Source organism: Dama dama, chromosome 18 (assembly GCF_033118175.1).
Source record: "Dama dama isolate Ldn47 chromosome 18, ASM3311817v1, whole genome shotgun sequence".
In the NCBI taxonomy this organism is placed as follows: domain Eukaryota; kingdom Metazoa; phylum Chordata; class Mammalia; order Artiodactyla; family Cervidae; genus Dama; species Dama dama.
Genome location: NC_083698.1, coordinates 108,810,074 through 108,822,972, shown reverse-complemented (window position 1 = coordinate 108,822,972; position 12,899 = coordinate 108,810,074). Strand labels below are relative to the sequence as shown.

General features: G+C 37.1%; 1 protein-coding gene across 17 annotated transcripts in view; it reads left to right on the top strand.

The window, feature by feature from the left end:
- Nucleotides 1-12,899, top strand: part of KMT2C (lysine methyltransferase 2C) — a 254,607-nt gene that overhangs the window by 156,170 nt on the left and 85,538 nt on the right. For 14 of the 17 annotated variants that reach the window (XR_009696784.1, XR_009696785.1, XM_061166176.1 and 11 more), the window contains 5 exons: nt 230-381; nt 1,099-1,212; nt 2,122-2,199; nt 3,762-4,459; nt 12,388-12,507. Coding sequence is in view for 15 of the 17 variants with exons in the window: in XM_061166176.1 (XP_061022159.1) it covers nt 230-381; nt 1,099-1,212; nt 2,122-2,199; nt 3,762-4,459; nt 12,388-12,507 (1,162 nt within the window). In the remaining 2 variants the exon portion in view is untranslated. The remainder of the gene's footprint in view (nt 1-229; nt 382-1,098; nt 1,213-2,121; nt 2,200-3,761; nt 4,460-12,387; nt 12,508-12,899) is intronic. The other 3 variants (XM_061166178.1, XM_061166166.1, XM_061166174.1) reach the window with 1 other exon arrangement.

The window sequence follows — 12,899 nt, the reverse complement described above, 5'->3', positions numbered from 1 at the left end:
AGTTTGAAAATATGGGGTTTTTTGTTTGTTTTTTTTTTTAAGTCAACCACATTTGGTGACATCCAAAAATGACATCTCTTCTAGAACCCAACGACTGCTAACTCCTCTAACCTCTCTTCTGTCACCTTAGCCCTTTCTGTATCCAGTTTTTCAGTCATTATCTCTTTTCCTTAGGTATTAATTAAACTTTAAATTAGAACATTTTATTTAAATATATTTATCATTGCAGATGGGTTCACTTAGAATGTGACAAGCCAGCAGATCATGAACTAGATCTTCAGCTCCGAGAAGAGTACATCTGTATGTATTGCAAACACTTAGCGGCTGAGATGGACCCCTTGCAGCCAGGTGAAGAGGTGGAGATGTCTGAGCTTCCTGCAGGTACCTGTGAGACATTTTTTATGATGATGTGCCAGGCAGCCCCCAGTGTATCGCTTCAGTACAGTGAGGGACTCCAGTTTCTGTGCAAGTGTTCTTGGTGATCTCAATCTCATGGCCACCATCTAATCTAGCGTCTTTACAACTATTCACCTTATATTTTAATTCCAAGACGAGTGTACTGTCCTGTTCTTTGGGCCAATAAGTGGAAGTTCCTTAATGTTTGGCCATATGACCTAATTTGCACTTCATACTCTAGTTTTATTTTACTCCAAACAAATTTCATGTAGTTTTATTAGTATACCATTGATTATAAATGTAATAAGACTCTTAGATTATAAGGGGAACAGACCTGCTTATCAGATTGGTTTTCATTTTCATCATCACGAGTGGCAGCATCTATAAAAGTTCTAATTCTTCATCTGCAAGGGGTTTAGATAGACATATCTTGGTTACTAACATTTTCTTTCTAGTATGCCATCAGTATACAGTTGTGTGATGTCCTTTTAAAATAGTAAAATGCGAGTTACCTTTTTAATTCGTTACATTTTCCATATTTGAAAAAATAAGATTATGTATTTGGTTCAAAGTAGACAAATCTGAAGAATTCATGGCATTTTTAGTGATAATTTACTCCCATTAGAACAAGGGAATGATTGTTGACTTAGCAAAAACAGAAAAGCTCATTCTAAGGTAAAGGATGAATAATTTTTTGTTAAGATTATAACAATGAAATGGAAGTTGAAGGCCCTGAAGACCACATGGTATTTCTGGAGCAAGCAGTTAATAAAGATGTTGCTGGTCAGGAGCCCACACCTGGAATTGTTCCAGATGGTAAGGATGTTTTTGGTGATGGATATAGTCTGTTCTCTGAAGAAAATGTGTGTATAGAGTGAATATGTGAACATATACTGAAACTTTAATACCCTAAATAAAATTTTGCCAAGACATCCTCATGTACTAAATTATTTAGAGAGGTGCCTTTTTAAGTAAAATAAACTTCATTAAATTTTTATAATTTATTACAGTTAATCAGGTAAAGAGCATGTATATATTATAGCTAGCTGTAATCTAGACTTAAATATATGCTTTGTTTAGGGATCAAGTGATTCTCATTAAGAAGCAATTTCTTTAGTTATATGATTACTAACTAGAGCTGTTGCTGATTGTGAGATGTTGCATGCTGAGATAATGAAAGATTCATTGTTTCAGATTGTCTAAGCAGTCCTCTTGAGGTTATTTCAGTTATTTCAAGGATATTTCAGTTATGGTTTTTGCAATATTAGTAATAGCTATTATTGTACCTGAGGATCTGGAATTAATGAGAGATCAGGTTGGGGAAAAACCACTTATTAAATTTCATCTTGGTCTCCCCTCAAAGTCCCTGGGGTTGTATGTGATACTGTATGTTATATAGGTTGAATTTATACATAAAAAGTTCTTGAGATTTTTTGAGGTTAAATTTATATTTAATAATTGTCATTGAAAATTATACTTCATAAAAATGGAAAGTGAAGAAAAATAAGACAAAACTATAATAGTCTTATCATAATACACAACCAGATTCCTTGTTTCATCTTCATATCCTACTTCAAATGAATAGTAGTAACAAGATATTTTATGCTTATATTTGAAATTGGTATTTGTCAGTATCTTACTGACAATACTGTTGAGAAAGCAGCGTTAGAGAAATACAGAAATTTTGACTCCTTTCTGGAGCTCCCACAAATGTGTTATTCACAGCAGTTCACATCCATCCTGGAGAGCAGCAGAGGAGTAATCCAGCAGAAAGTTGTGACGTGCGTGGACTTCTCGTTTCTGGTAAGCAGCACATTATGTTGTTCTGATTGAGTTATATCATTACACCTTTCAAAGTAGAGAATTGTTCAGTACCAGAGAATTGATTACTATTGCAGTATTCACATTATGGTAGTTAAATCTGTGGTTCAGTGATCCTTTTCTTGTAAACATTTGGTAGTGGATTTCTAAAGCAGAAGTAGAGCATGTTTATGCTCTTAATCCTTCCTGCCTAGCTCAAAGGAGAAAGAACATACTTATGTTTCGTGTGTGTCTCTTTACTGGTGAGACTTGCGGTACTTGGTCTCCTGGTAGCACGTAAATAGGCATTCCAGATAGCACTAAGATCAGTTTGTTTTACTGGAGTTATTCAGATGGTGGAACTTTTGGTTTTAAACCTATAAATGTTTACTTCATTTATGTGTATTTTCTGCTTTAAAATTTTTTATCACTTTTTAAATATTTTTGAAGCACTTTTGTTTTTAAAAATTTTAGTATGATCAGATCTGTTATTTGCTGTTTTCTTTTCAACTGTAGTCTTTTAGTAAAGCAGGAATGAGAAGTGAGGTTTCATCTCGATACCAGAACATATAAAAATTTCAATCACCATGGTAAATAGTAAATAAGGAAATTAGTATCCTTATTAATGTGCCTTAGAAATTAACCTTGATGGCTTTTGGAAGAAGCGCTGTTTATCGTCAGTGCTCTTACTTAATAGAGCCACTTAGGGTTCATGTCAGTTGAACCTCTGACCTTACTCTTAAGTATATTGGGTTAAAGTTTTAACACACTAGTACCCTGATTTAAAATTTACTGGTCAGTGACTTTAGATACTTCTGATGTCTAATTTTGTTTATTGATTTGTTAAGTCTCTTTGCTTATATAGATGATGAGGAAGAACAAGAATTATATCTACCCGCCCCGCCCCCACGCCAAAAATATGTTGATTGTGTTAGCAAGTATAGCTAAGCAAAATAAGTCTTTTCTGTCTATGGTCATTACTTTTTTCTGTCTACAGAAGCTTTGTTAGATCTTGTGTCTGCTTATTGCAAAATCCTTTTTTGGACTAATCTTTACTCTTCAAACTTGGACATACTGTGTAATATCACTGAGCCTCATTTTCCTAACTATAAAATGAGTATAACTTTACCTACAAAATTTTAAATCCTTTTGTAAGTGCTCAAACTGTAAAACATTATATATGTATAACGGTTATATTAGAAATTGATTCTGTTTCAATATTTCTACCAGAAATTACCTTAAACTCTGGGGATCCTATTAAGGCAGTGTAGGTTTTCTGGTCTGATCTGTGACTTATTCTAATCCATAAACCCTGGTGTGTGTTGACACTTATTAAACTTAATAATTGCCTTTCTTGATGAATCCTTTCTGATTTAAGGTGTGATTTTAACCAAAAGTAATGTTTTGGAAGCCCTCCCTCCCCCATCTTTTTTTCCATCCAAGCCTGTTACTTTTAAACCATAGAGCTACAGACATTTAAGGCATTGATGTTTTATACCCGCTCATAGTTAGGAATTTTAAAATTCATACGTACATTAACATAATAGATATTCCAAATTTTATAGAATCATCCCAAGATAAAATGAATCCTGAATTGGAAAATCAGATTTCTCGTGAAGTTGATGGTGAAGCAGTAGAGATGTGTCCGAAAGTGACGCGTACTTGTGAATGTCCAAGTGAGAATAGCATGGACGTGACCGAGAGCGTTGAAGCCCTCCCTCCCCAGCTGGTTGTGCTGCAGGAGGAAGTGCAGTCACTGGAGGAGCCAGATGTGGTGGTGTCGCCGGAAGAGTCTCGGCCTCCCGAAGTCACCATTGAGTCTGTCATTCTCCCGTTAGAGACCTTAGTGTCCCCAGATGGGGAAAGCACGTCTTTATGTTCCACAGAACACTTGGCTGTAGAAAGGGAACAGAGAGAAAACCCTGAGCCTTCTGCATTTATGGACCTGGAAGCGGCTCCTGCAGTTCAAAGTCAAGTGAAAGATGGCTTATGCCAGGAGGGCAGATCTGTACAACGATCGTCTGAGACCGAGCCATCGTCTTCCTCAGCAGCGGACACAAGCAAGGCTCACGTGTCTTCCTCTCCAGCACTTTCTTCCGACTTGCCTTCCCATGACATGCTGCACAGTTACCCTTCCACTCCCAACGCCTCTGTTGGAAACATCCTGCCAACCACGTACATCTCAGTCACCCCCAAAATTGGCATGGGCAAACCAGCTATTACCAAAAGGAAGTTTTCTCCTGGTAGACCTCGGTCCAGACAGGTATGGTGATTTTAATGATTCTGACAGAAAAGATGCTGGAGCAATTCTATAAAGTAAAACAGTGTATGTGTAGCTTTGGTTTTGAGGGCAGTTTTTTTCTGTCTTTAGGTGGAACTCAGACGTAATGTTGACATATGTGCTTTGGCCACTTAAAAAAAAAAAATTACTATTAATGAAGACCAATTTATTGAGCTTGAAATGATCTTATTGGAATTAAAATGCAACCTATTACAAACCACTGAAAATTTTTTTAGTTCTATGCTGTAGGAACAATAGAGCTTTAAAAACGTAAAGTTTTGGATTTAGTGTAACTTTAAAAAAGTTTTGGATATAGTGTAACATTTATTTTTCCCCTCAGATGTATTTGTTTATTGGTACTATTCATTATACATATTTTAACTGCTTTAACACCAAAATTTACTAAGGGAATTTTTCATGCAGGAGGATTTCTCAGTTTGGTTTTCCTATTGTTGACTTTTTGTGAAAAATTTCAATGGTTTCATACACAAAAAGCTTAGGGTTATACTGTTGATCTTCAGGAAGTGAAGAGAGTTCCACAATTATTCTGTAAAGTCTTGTGGGCTCTGTCCTTGATGGGTGCATTTCAGATCTGTTTCAGTGGGATTTGAGTGAAACTGCAAGGCACAGTGAAGATGCTGTAGCTAAGATTTATGTGTTCCCCAAAATTCCTACTTTCTGAAGTATTTTTAGAAAACAGCAAGATACTGAACAGTGCAAAGTGTTTAGTCACAGTAGTAGTTTGGAGTTTTAAGTCTCCTTATTTAGATTGCCTTTAGTGATTTAAAGTTTAACTTTTTATAGAAATAATAGTATCTGGTCATCTAATTTTGTAATGCTAAAGAAAAATAGAAAGGTTAAATTGAATTTTACTTTAATGTGAAAATTAGTGTCTTCTATTTAAAATTCATATATATTTTATTTTTTAAAGGCAGCAGTTTATACCAGAGGCAAAGGAGTTGCCACATGAAATTTACATATTTGTCTATGGCAAAGACACACACAGTAAATGCAAACACTCTATACATGCCTTTCTCTAAGTATTTTACTTGGTACTTATTTTCTCTTCTACCAAGAGAGATTTTTCTTTTCAAACTAGCTCCTCCCTAGTTTTTTATTTTATTTCCTTTCCTTTTTTGAATAGCATATACTAATTGTGTAGTTTTGGCTCTGAAAAGACTTTTGCAATGGAAATTTGAATCTCTAATTTTGGTTCAGAAATTTGCAGCCTTTAAGGATTTTACATCATAAATATTCCTATTAAATTTTACTGATAACTCTCCTTAGAGTCTTCTGCTCCAACTGAGAAAACATGATGATAATTTTTCTGTTGACTTATGTTCTAAAATGGTATGGGAGTGTGTGTGAGAGAGCAAGTACATGTATTTTTTTTCTTCCTGGTTCATTCCAATTTATATGAGCCATGTCTTTATATTTGTTACTGCCTCTGCTATGTTCTGTTTCAATTCTGGTCGGAGTCTCCTTTCTAGTTAGCTGCCACTGTCTGATCACCACCTCACAAATTGCTGCTGATCTCAAGCAGCTTGTCGGCCATGTTTTAGTTGTGTAGGAAACGGCCTTCACTTGATGATTCAAAGCTTGTTGATACACTGATGTTTTGATGTGGAACAAGGTACTCTTTTTGTATTACTTTGTGAGAAAATATTTAATGAAAACACATGATGGTGATCTACTTCAGGTACTCATGTACTAATTGCTTTCATGGTAATACTGAAAGTTGCTATTAAATCTCCTGTGAAATATGTTTTTAGACACATTTGATTGAAGTATTAAATGTATAAAGAAAACTTAAGTACTTTTAAATGTACTTTGATAACTCTATAAGAATTTTTTCTTCATTTTACCCTTCCACTGTTTTTTTTGTTGCTGACATATAAGTGGAGGCTTGGGGATGTACGCAGGTTCTAAGACTGACATCTGCTGAGAGAGTTTCATAGAGAAGGTGAAATTTCTTCAGCAGAGGAGGTTTTCAAAAATAGTACTTCATTAGATCATAACCACTTGGCCATTATGTTGTGAACTGAATTTCTTGTTTTCATCGATTTAAGTAGTTTATTAAGAACCTTAGAATTTCATAATATACTTGTGTATTGCAATAGCATTTTAAATGACGTGTTTTAAATTAACAAATCAGTTTCATCGTGTATTCCTGTGAGAGCAAACCCGGCCTCCAGTGGTGAGCTGTAGAGGATTGTAGTTTTGTTAACAATTAATTACAAGTAAGCAATCCCTCCCCTCTCTCCTTTCTCCTCCCCTCCCCTCTGCTCGCCCTCCCTTCTTTCCTTTCTTTTCTTTCTTGCATTTCTGGTTTCTAAATGTAAACCTTTTAGTAAGAAGCACTGTTGGCATTTGGGGGGCGGGGGTCAGTTTTGCTATTAAATGACAGGTTGGTAAATCATATCATCCAAATAAAGATTCAGTTCTTGATAAATTATTTCATATCCAACTTCTAACTAAAGTTTAAAATACCACTGATAGATATAATGATAATTCATTAAAAGAAATTACCCTAGTAGTTAGAATTGTCTGTTCTTGATTATTTATGAGTTAAACCTTCATGCTTATACTTTGTCTTAGAATCTATTAAAAAAGTTTCATTAGTAAGTAGATAAATATTCTTTATTCTTCATGAGGAATAATAACATAGAGTGGATGCCAACAGTGATTTATTCACATATCTTCTAAATACTACACCTCATTTTATAAAAATGACTTAACCCTATTTAGTATCATTTATATATATTTGTAGTATAATTAATTGATACTAGGAAAGATTGATTATTATAAATTCACATGAAGATTTCCATAGTGCAGTTGTTTGGCTTCAAAGCCTCATTCTTTGATAACTGTATGTGGACACCAAGCAACTTAGGTTGTGAACTCTCTTGATTTCTTCATCCATAAAACTACATCAGTTGCTTATTAGAATTTAATGATATATAAAGCACCTGACACATAGCAGACCATGTCTGCCCTGTTTTCTTAATTTGCAGAATAATGCAGGTATCATGTCAAAATGGAGACTTGAGAAGGATGTCATATTTATGTGTTAAATGTAGTTCTGGAGAGGTGGTCCTGAAACCCAGCACACTGACTCATAACTATTTCTAAAGAAACGTGCCAGTGAAAATAACTGCAGGCCTGACCGAGTCAAACATTGGTCACAGAAAATGCAAAAGGGTAGTAGGTTTTCAAGTTCAAATGTGTGCATAATGGCTGCACACATTTTAGAACAAAACTGCTGTTTAATTATTGTGTGTGTGTGTGTGATACACAGTAGAGGAGACCACAAGATGCTGTGGGAAAGCAGACAGCAGGAAGAACAACTCTACTCAGGCTTAGGCGTGTTTTCTAGGAGAAATGACCAAACCCCTGCTACTCAAAGTGTGACCTGCAGACCAGCAATATCAATATCACCTTGGAGTTTGTTACTCTGAATTTCAGGCCTCACCTTCACTTGAGTGGAAATGTTATTTCTAAGAAGAACCCTGTGCAGCCGTAAGTCCAAGAAGCACTGCTCTAAACCACTGAGAGACTAGTTTTCATCCCCAAAAGCGTCTCGCCATTTGGGGTGTCAGGCTACAACACGTACAGATTAGAAGTACGCATCCCTGTCAATTTTCTTGTGCCTGTTACATTTTTTAAGCCATTACCAAAATGACAGCTAGCACCAGCCAAGTTTGCTTTCTTAAATTACTGAAGGCTAAAGCTGGCAACAGCTATTTCTCTACTTTATATAGTATATATCTTATCAAATCACTCTCAGGACTAAGCTTTTTCTATTTGATGTTGAACTCAGTTTTGTATATGACTGACTTATGTTAAAAGAATTCTGTAAGTCATAAAAATGAATTGGTTCTGTAATGGCTGTAATGTACATGAGTGAATGTGTATACCAAAAAGACAAATTATAAGCAGTTATGTCTTCAGTTTGTCTTACTGGTTGCCCTCCTTTCTCTTCTCTCTTCACCGTTCTCACTTTCTCTAAATCAAACTCACCTGTTAATAGCAATCTTGGTTTGCATAGTATATTGGGAGAGGGTGCCCTTGAGACTGACTCAGGTGTGAATCTCCCCAGAAGACTTGAACATCCTCTGACCACACTTGAAGCTGATTGAGTACACGAGGGTCCTCCTGGACTCTAACCATGAGGTTGATCCCACTTCATAGTCAGCAGCAGGATTTGATCTCTAGTAGAAAGTTGCCCATAGAAACCTACCCTCCACCAGTCCTAACTATTCCCACTTGCCTCTTCCTTGAAACAGGAACAGCTGTGTAATTTACTAAGTTGAGAGATTGGCCTCAAAGCAGAAAGGTGAATACCAACATAAAACAGTAATTATTGTTGGAACCTAAATCAATCTGTGCAGAGTCGTATTTTTAAAGTTTCTGTGGCATTTGAGAGCAAGTTTGTTCTATTAATATTTAGCTCTCTTTGTAACTTAAATTCTCCTGACAGTTTTTTAACCCTCTTGTTTCTAGTTCAGTTTGTAGATAGGTTAAGCGTCACAGTGCGTGGGATGTGTTGGCAAGTTTTTAATAGGTGAAGAAATCTAAGATTCTGGTCTACCACCGATGGAGTTGGTGTTTCATATTGCAGTACGGTGCTTATTGATGTATTTTGAATATATGGATGCAAAAAGGCTACATAGAAAATAGATGTTCAATAGGTGCTGAACAGAATGCCTACTTCACTTAGCAGTGAGCAAAAATAGCAGTGTCTGCCATCAAGCTTATGGCTTTAGATAAATACAGGTGCAGTAAAGGTAAAATCAGGTGTAACAATGGGATAAACCACAGTAGATGGGGAAGCTGACCTCTTCTGAGTGGTCTTATAAATACTTTTTGATCAGAACTGAGATCTGAAGGATCATTTATAACTGAAGTTGATAATTAAGGCAGTTTGTAGTTTTGAGATCTCAAGTATATATTAGGTAATTTCGTCTTTGTCAAAATATCTAAGAGTAATCATAATTTTTCTTCATCTTCTATAAAATTGCATGGGCTCTACTTTCCAATGCTTTTTGATAACGTACTTGTTAAAGTTTGTAATGTAATTACCCATGCTTTTTTGTATAAGTTTTTCATAGCAGTTGAAAACGGCATCTAAGCAGTCTTCATCTGTAGAACCCTTCATTTCCTTCATCCGTGTTATGTGCTGTGAATGCTTTTTGAAAAGAGATACAGCTATAGCATCAAACTGACTTTTAAATTATGATGAATAAATATCATTTTAGAATATGATCTTTTATGGTATATTTTAAGAACTGTCTACTGATACAATAACATTAAATGATCTATCAAAAGGAATTTAAGATGTGCAACACTAGCGAATCTCCTCAGAGAAAAATATTGAGTGGATATATTGAGAGAACTCACTCTAGATATCTATCGCCCCGACTCTACCACTGAATAATTCAAGACCCCATGCTGTGTTCATTATGAAGATGCTTCAGGTGTGGTGAGGGAGACCATGGTTCGTTGGAGTGCTAGGGAAAGGCCTCTCTGAGGAGGACGAGGTAAGGCCGTATCCGAGGAGCCGCAAGACGCCGGCCGTTGGACGGTTGGTGTCGCTGTGAGGCAGGAGGAGCCCGCGCGTGCCAAGCCAGGGGAGCTTGGTCGGATCGGCGGCCGCAGGTGAGACTGAAGAGAGGCAGTGGGCAAGGTTTGACTTTAAGTGTCCCGGGAGCTATCAGAAGGTGTAGGAAAGGGTTGGAGGGTCTTGCTGGGTCGGGTTTACAGCTTTTGGGGGTCCGTCTGATTGCCGTGTGGAGAAAAGTGGGAGGAGGCGCAGGCGAGGAAGACGCGCGAACGCAGGCGAGCTGGGACGTGGTGCTGGCCGCGGGGGCGCAGAGAAGCAGGACTGTCAGGACGGCTGGAGGTCAAACGGCTGAACATCCCGGTGGTTCGGCTCTCAGGAGTGGTGGGGGAGGTCTGAAGGGGCCAGAGGAGAGCGCTGAGGGAAGAGAACAGGTCTAGTGACCACCCATGTACTGACTCGACTGGGATCCACGTCCAAGGGTGGGGAGATGGGGCTTGTGAAGGGAGAGAGGTTAGACGTGGTGAACTGGAGAGGTTTAGGGTCACCAGAGATGCTTGGAGCTTTCAGAACATGACTGCCCTAGCAGCTCACATGGTGAAGAGGCAACCTGGGGTCAGTCCCTGCGTCGGGAAGATACCCTGGAGGAGGAAATGGCAACCCACTCCACTATTTTTGCCTGGAGAATCCCATGGACAGAGGAGCCTGGCGGGCTACAGTCCATGGGGTCGCAAAGAGTCGGACATGACTAAGCGATGACTGACACTTTAATTTTCAGAACATGCTAGAAACAGAAATGTGAATTTAGGGAACAGCAGCATCCAAGATGGTGTTTACAGCCCTCATTATAGATACCATTTAGGACAAGACCAGAGAGAGGAGAGTGCTCCAGGCTTCCGAGTCAAGTGGAAGGAGGAAGGTGCCCTGGAGGCCGAGATGGGTCAGTGAGGGGAGCGGAGGAGCCCGGCAGAACTACACCTACTTGTTGAAAGTTGGAGTAAAATTAAAGGAGAAATCGTTTTCAGCAGCGCACAGGTTACAGGAGACCCTGGACACAGCAGGAAAGAGGCCAGATGTGGCCCGAGATGCAGGATGGTCCGTTAGTGGGAAAGTGACTTGTCAGTGAAGGCAGTATAGGCTATTAGCTGAGCCGAGGGGAGGTTAATTAAAGCAAAGCCAGTCTCCCTTGTGTGGTCCTTTGCAAAATACTGTTATTTCATTAACAGTCTCCTCCCCAACGGGTAGTCACATTCTTCTAGTTGATTATTTAAATTCCCTGGTGGTATTTTAATGTGATTAATAGGCAACTACTTGTTAGTTTGTTAGTGTTCTAGAAACCTGGTAAGTACCATGTTTTTTGTCTTTAGTTTTAATCATTTAATTTGGTAAAACCGTAGCATGCATTGTTGAATTATCTAATTAAAAATAGGTTCTTTATTGTTTGACATTTGTTTTGTGTTTTTCTTTTAAAATGTTAACCTTTGTGGAGTAAACGTTTTTCTTTATGCTGCTTCCTCATCAGATTAGTTCAGGTTATTTCTGAATGTGATTATTTGGGAGCAAAATGTGTTAGTTTTATTTTAACTAGTTTGATAAGTACTATTTCTCATATAAATAATCAGATACTTCAGGCATTTTAATTTGCAAATTTAGGACAATTTGCTTTTAACAATTTTCTGCTTTTCAAATTAGTTCCTTGGATGTAATATAAGTGTAATAATATGCTAAATAAAAACCAAAGTCCACAACTAGTGATCACTGAAACAACAGTAATTAAATGGTAGGATTATAATGGTGTTTGCATCTTATGGTTGCAAACTGACTTTCCAGATTTTACAGTGAATGTAAATGTCTGTGATGGCTCATGTTTCTGATTGCATTTTTTGGCCTACTGTTTTGGTGGTTTATAGCAAGAAGTATACCTAACATACTTTAAGTTTACTCATTCTCATTTCTGGCAGAGTGATAGTCATTAGAAGAGACTAATGCCCAAATAGTTTCTTATTGTTTTAATATTTAAAGTTTGATTGACATTTATTTATATCTTCATGCTATAATTGCAGTTCGATAAGTCAATGGTGATGACACATAAACCTTAAATTATTATGCTTTATTGTACTGATGTTTCAACCAGAATATAACATTTAATGTAAATTTGTAGCTGCAAACATTTAAACATAAAGTCACTGTTAAGTGATAAGCTTTCTTTCCTTACTTCCTTGAAGCAATTTGTCCTAAGTTTCCATACGTCTGCATTTGTTTTTGCTGTTCTAAAATTCCTTAGTTGCTGGCTTTGACCTTTTACGTTGCGGAGTTTTATACATCTATTTTCTCACCTGCCATATCCTAGGGGGCTTGGAGTACCCATAATACAGTGAGCCCACCTTCCTGGTCCCCAGACATTTCAGAAGGTCGGGAAATTTTTAAACCCAGGCAGCTTCCTGGCAGTGCCATTTGGAGCATCAAAGTGGTAAATAAAACTGCATTTACATTCATATGTCATTTCTTTCTGGTTGGTTTTGTCCGAATAGAAGTTAAGAATTAAACCTTTCTTGTCTAGTTTCCAGAGCCACTTTTTACATCTAAAATTTTTAATATGAAGAAGCAACATGCTTGCCTTTAAAAACCTGGACTAGGAGGAAATTAAATTGCCATTTTACTTGACTGATCTTAAGTGTAAATTTCTAATACCTTTTTAATGCTTCCTTTTATATTGTAATTACCAATATTTTTTCTGTTGGGGGAAATCCTTGTCCCATAGGCTATAAAGTAAATAAGGATTCATTCATGATATAAAATTTTGTTGCTCAGAAAAGAACAAAAGAAAAACTACATTAATGTTTTGTATGTGATTGGAGAAGA